We start from the raw sequence: 5,864 nt of genomic DNA, 5'->3' as shown, positions 1-5,864 counted from the left end.
GTTGGCCGAGCGGCGGCGCGCCGACTGCTGGCGTGACGCGGCGCCGACGGGCGATGTGGAGTTCGGCGAGCATCTCGCTGCAGTGCTGGACGACATTGCGCATGTGGAGGTGCTGTTGCGGGCACAACGCACGCACCAGCTGCCGACGCTGCTGTGACGCTGGGCGGGGATGGGCGTCCGGGGGAGGCGCACGTGGGGATGCCCCACGCGGCATTTCAAGAAGTGTGTGTGTGTGTGTGTGTGCTGCCTCGCTGATTTCGCTGGCAGCGACAAGGGCGATGCCAGCAGCATCGTTGCGTCTACCGATCCTCCTCTCTCTTCCTCCCTCCATTCCTCCCGTTTGGCGTACATATATATATATATATATATCTACAAATGCGTGTGTGCCTTCCACGCCCACCCCCCTCCCCGTGTTCTCTTTCCCGCGTTACTCTTGCACGGTGGTGGCGCCACCGCTTTGTGCCGCATCGTCCCACTGCATCCTCTCCTCTCCTATCTCTCTCTCTCTCTCTCTTTCTTTCTTCTCTCTATTTCCTTTGCATTCGGCTCCTGTGTTCGCCCAACACAAGAGCAAGAAAGGAGAGCGGGGCAGTTTGCGCCGGTCGCATAGATCAGCCTTCACATTTTGTTGCGATCGTCTCCACAAAAAGAGCGGTCCGGAGAGTGGGGAGTTGTAGAGTGGCGTGAGTAGAAGGGTGCATCCACACATACCGGTGGAAGTGCTAGCACGACGCTTGGAACCGCCGCACGCCACTACAATACAGCACAGTACTCCACGCTGCAGGTACACTACGCTGCAGCGATGATGGACGACGATGACATTTACCGCGATGAGGAGTCGACTACGAGCCTCTCGCAGCTGCAGGGCCGTCGCTCGCTGCGGCTCGATCCGCTGCCCGACACACCACCCCCACCAACACCACTGAAGTCCCGCGACGCCAACACCACCGTACGGTGGCCTAAACAACTACCAACGCAGCAGCAGCAGCAACAAAGACTACAACGCCGCCAACGTGCCTGTGGAGCAGCACGAACAGCGCCGACGTCCCCCGTGCTGTCACGTCCTCGCGTGGGGCCCGCGCGGCGCCCCCTCACACCAACGCCGGCCACAGCATTGCCAGCAACACTGGGGGAGCGTCACCAGAAGGCTGTGGTGCGGCAGGGTGACGACGACAGCAGCAACACCGACCCGCAGTTTCGTGTCGCCGCCGTAGACGATGGCGACGAGGGGAGTTTGATGCCGAGCAGCCGCTGGGTCTCTTTTTCCTTCGCCAGCGGCCTCACGTCGCGACGCCAGTCGGAGAGCCGCCCTTCGTCGCCGTCGCCGCGGCCACGGGCAGCGATTATGCCCTCAAGTTTCCCGGACCTTCACTTCTCTGACGACGACGGCGGCGGCGATGAGACGATGAGGTGCGACAGTGCGCGTGCGTTTCGCACACCGACCGTTTCCCATGATTTTCCCGAGCGGTGTCCCGCTAATGAGCAGCAGCTGCTGCGGCTTTCTGAGTGCGCCGTCGCTGACGTCAATGTTGATGCGCGGGAGGGGTCAGTGGGGGCCGGTGCGGGCAGCCGTGGGAGTCTGCTGCTCCTCACAGCAGGTGTCGTCTCCACAGCAGCAGCAGCAGCAGAAGCCACAACAACAGCAACATCAGTAGAGGCGTATGAAAAGGAGAATGTGTCGCCGCCGCAGCTGCGCCACAGACGTGGAAAGCGCGAACGGTCCGTCCCACCATCGCCGACCTCGACGTCATTGATAATATGCGGTGGATTCTCCTCGTGTGGTGCCACTGCCGCTGCCGAGCATAATGATGGTGATGGGAATGCGACAGCGACGGTAAGGTGGCAACGGATGGACGTGGATGCCCCGCCGCCGTCACGCGTGCAGGACGAAGTGATACCGACCAGCGTTGATGAGTTCGTTGACGGCGGTGTCGGAAGCAGCAGCAGTAACAACAACAACATCGATGCCGTTCGGCTTCCGGAAACTACGGCACACAACGAGGAGTCGCTGTTGCTTGTCAGCGGCCCCACACCTACGCCGTGGCGCCAACGCTTCGCCGCAGCGGGCAAAGAGACGCACGCCTCGGAGGTGATGGATGTGCGCTGCAGCGACACCGTTGCGGCCCCCGTGGCGCTCTTCGGCGAGAGCTTTGCGGTCGATACTGCTGAGGAGCAGGCGCTTGACAGCCACACCAGCACAACCGATATAAACAAGAGCGACACAGGTGCAGCAGAAGCAGCCACTGCGGTGGAGGAGACAACGTCAAAAGTGGCGGTGGGCGACGGCCGCTGTGCTGCGGAGACCGGAGAAATGCCGGTGGTGCCACATCCTCCGCGCCGCCCAAGCGACGACTTGATGGCGTTGGTGGAAGCCGCCAGGGAAGAGGTGCGCCGTGCGAGTGAGCGGCTCGTGGCCGCTCTTGAGGCCCACCGCCACACCTCGTCAGAAAAGCACAACAACAAGAGCGTCAACATCAGCAACGACAATACGAACGATGGCGTTGATGACGTCTACAATTGGATTGGGGGATCGGTGCAGCTGAGTCTCGGCGGCTCCTCGGCAGTTGTGGCGAGAGCGAGCAGCAACACCAACATCAACAACAGCAGCAGCAGCACCGGCGGTGACGGTGGCGTCTGCAGGCCGTGGGTGCCGCCAGAGTCTGCGGTGCTGCGCCGCGAGTTGACGGCCCACGCGGGCCGCATTTTGCGGCGACTGCGCGGGTACGACCGCGATGACGTGGGCGCCCTTCCAATGGTGGTGGTGGCGCGTGTGGTGCAGCAAGTACTGGTGGAGGACGAGGGCACCGCTTGTGCTGCCGGCAGCCAGACACCGGCACGTGGCAGCGAGGGATGTGTCGATGTGTCGTGGTGCATCGCCTCGCCGTCGCCGTCGTTGTCGTCGTCGTTCCTGCACGTGAGCGACTCTCCCACGGCAGCGTGCAGGAACACGTGGGAGAAGGTGATGGCGCGGCAGAAGGCGCGGATGGCGGAGGAGAGTGCGATGCGCCTGTACGTCAGTCTGTGGAGCTGCTTCCGCGAGTGCTTTGGGGAGCGCTACGCGGCGCAACACCTCGGCGTATTAGAGAGCAACAACAACAGCAGCAGGGGTAAGAACAACAGCCCCCACGCAATGGTGACATCATTCCCGCGGGTGCGGCAGCAGATGGGCGCAGTTGGGCAGCAGCAGCAGCAGCCACCACTGAACGTTCTCATTGACTACAAGACGTTTGCCGCCAGCCTCGCGGAGCTGAGCTGAGCTGAGGTGTGGGGGGGAGCTGGTAGGTCTCCCCGTGGTTTCCCCTGCTTCCTTGCTACAATAAAGGCGCACGATAAGTCCCACCAACAACAGCAACAACAACGAACACACACACACACACACTCTCTGTCTATATATATATATATATATATGATGGCGCTGCGTCCCCTCGGGCATCAAACTCTCGTTAGATGTGGAGAGTGAAGAAGAAGAACGAAACAAAAAAAAAAAGGGGCGGTGGGGGGCACGAAGAAACAGCGGGTCGGCGAGAGACGCGTCATTTCGTAACTCCTTGCATTTTCACTTACCCTTGCTGAATAGATGCACATGTCTTCTCCCCAGTATCATTTTTTCCCCCCTTTCTTTTCAGGCAACGGACATCCGGCGTGCGTGCGTGCGCGTGGAGCCCTGCGCCTGCGTGCCGTGGTGCGGCAGTCCACGCGCGGGCGTCTCTTTTAGATCACCTTAATTATCCGCTACACCTTTTTTTTTTCGTGTGTGCAGCTCCCAATAGATCCGTCACGCCGTTCTTGCTGCTGGTCATCTCCCGCTATCCCTCTCTCTCCATCTGTGTGTGCGTGTGTGATGGAGTTGGACTGCGCGGTGCCGCAACGCGTGTGGGTGTGTTGGCAACACTGCAGTGTGACTCGGGCCGTACTGCTGCTGTTGCTGGTTCTATTCTCCCTGACGTTCTTTATATAAATAAATACACTCCCTCATACACACAGTTGCTCTCTCTCTCTCTCTCCCCCCCTCTGTCTATCCCTCTGTTCTTTCTTTTTGGCCTGTTGCTACTCCGTGACGCAGTGAGTGAGTGTGAGTGTGTGAGAGCGGAGCCGCAGCAGCATGGCGGAGGAGGTATCTGTGACGACGACGCGGCACGGCGTGCGGTTCGACAGCAACGTGGAGAAGGCGGAGCACAACCAGTACTGGTACACACCGCACACCGTCCGCGCGCTCCTCGACGAGGTGCGCCACCACGCAACGGCGTGCGCGTTCCTCTCGACGCCGTCGCTCTACTTCGCCCTGATGGATGCCAGCGCCAGTAACGACGACGGCAACAACGAGAGCAGCACCAGCGGGGAGGACGGCGCTGCGGCGCAGCTGCGGGCGAAGAGCCGCCTGTTCGAGTACGACCGACAGTGGGAGATGGAGCCGGGATTTGTGCATTACGACTACCACAAGCCGGAGCACGTGCCGGTGCAGCACCTCGGCGCCTTCGACTATGTTCTCGCCGACCCGCCGTTCATCACGGAGGACGTGTGGACTGCGTACGTGCACACCGCGAAGCTGCTGCTGCGGCCTGGTGGCAAGGTGCTCTTCACCACCGTGATGGAGAACCACACGGTACTAGAGGGCCTCCTCGACGCACCCCTTTTTATCGCGTCGTTCCGCCCCGCGATTGCCCACCTCACGTACCAGTACGTCTGCTTCACAAACTACGGGGCCACACGGCTCGCGCAGGCGAACGCGGAGCTGCCACCAGAGGATCCAAAGATCACGGCGGCAATTCAGATGGCGAATGATCTGCGCGAGTCGGAGCAGGCGTTCACAGCGCAGATGCGGCAGCGGGACCGGAAAGGTGAACAGCCGCTTCCCGCCGCCCTACACCACCAGCAGCAGGAGCAACAGAACAGAAGCACCATGGAGGAAACACCGGTTGGCAATGGCAATGGCAACAACGCCGCTGCGATGGCGGACATCCCACTTAGTGCGATGAAGTGGGGCTACATCCCTGAGGGGCTGACGATGTACGCAAACGGCAACGACGCACCACCTGCGGAGCGAAGCGGCAGCGACGGTACGGACGAGTACGGCGACGCCTACCGCGGGGTTGTGGCGCTACGGGAGACGCTTGACGCATTCAAGCGGCACATTGACCTCGCGCAGAAGCACCTTGACCAACTGCTGAAGCTGCAGCAGAAACGCGCCAAGCAGGACCAGGGGAAGATGGCGGAGCTGTCGGCCACTGATGCCGCCTTTGCGGCTGGCCGAGAACAACTCACCGCGACACTTGAGAGTATGCGTGGCTTTATCGTCACCGCTGAGGCGAGCGAGGCGCGCCTGGCCGATGTGTGTGGCGAGACGGTGCTCAGCTACATCGCCGCCATGAAAGAGTGCGTGGAGGCGTACGCGAAGGTTGAGGTGCGGAAGCAGGAGCTGAGCGAGCTTGCGGCGGACGCCACACGCAAGTACAAGTCCCCAGTCTTCAACCGAATGAAGGAGCTCCTGCAGCGGCTGAAGGAGATAAAAAAGCAGCACCAACAACAACAACAACAACAAAAGGAGGAGGGTCAGTCAACGGTGGCATGCGACGCCGCAGCCAGTTGATGGGCGGCGCCCGCAGCTCCTCTACCCCTGGTACAGTTCATTCTGTGCGTCGCCCTATACGTGAAACAAACTAGATGGATGAAAGTATTAACAGCCCCCCCCCCCCTGCCACACACCGCTCGCAGAGACAGCAGGTCGACGATGCTGATGCTGGTGACCAGAACGTCTGGCCGTCTGGAAACGACCACATCTGTACTGGGCCCCATCCTAGGCAACTGGTCGGGAATGATTTTTTTTTTTCTTTCTTGGGGCCTCCACTCTCTCTCTCTCTCTCTCT

At 60.8% G+C, this 5,864-nt stretch overlaps 3 protein-coding genes across 3 annotated transcripts; 2 read left to right on the top strand and 1 right to left on the bottom strand.

Moving 5' to 3' along the window:
* DQ04_10231020 (hypothetical protein) lies at positions 1–331 on the bottom strand (the record flags this gene model as incomplete). Its single annotated transcript, XM_009316187.1, has 1 exon — positions 1–331. A coding segment is annotated over one exon (331 nt), but the record flags the coding sequence as incomplete, so codon positions are not given.
* Positions 332–802: 471 nt separating this feature from the next.
* DQ04_10231010 (hypothetical protein) lies at positions 803–3,256 on the top strand (the record flags this gene model as incomplete). The annotated part of the gene is made up of 1 exon (XM_009316186.1): positions 803–3,256. One exon carries the CDS (start codon positions 803–805, stop codon positions 3,254–3,256), a length of 2,454 nt encoding a protein of 817 aa, XP_009314461.1.
* An 846-nt stretch (positions 3,257–4,102) lies between these two features.
* DQ04_10231000 (hypothetical protein) lies at positions 4,103–5,587 on the top strand (the record flags this gene model as incomplete). The annotated part of the gene is made up of 1 exon (XM_009316185.1): positions 4,103–5,587. One exon carries the CDS (start codon positions 4,103–4,105, stop codon positions 5,585–5,587), a length of 1,485 nt encoding a protein of 494 aa, XP_009314460.1.
* Between the last annotated feature and the right edge of the window lie 277 nt (positions 5,588–5,864).

This window comes from Trypanosoma grayi (genome assembly GCF_000691245.1).
Source record: "Trypanosoma grayi strain ANR4 Tgr_1023_V1, whole genome shotgun sequence".
NCBI classification, from domain to species: domain Eukaryota; phylum Euglenozoa; class Kinetoplastea; order Trypanosomatida; family Trypanosomatidae; genus Trypanosoma; species Trypanosoma grayi.
Note: the sequence above shows the minus strand (reverse complement) of the source record. Positions and strands in the feature narration are given on the sequence as shown.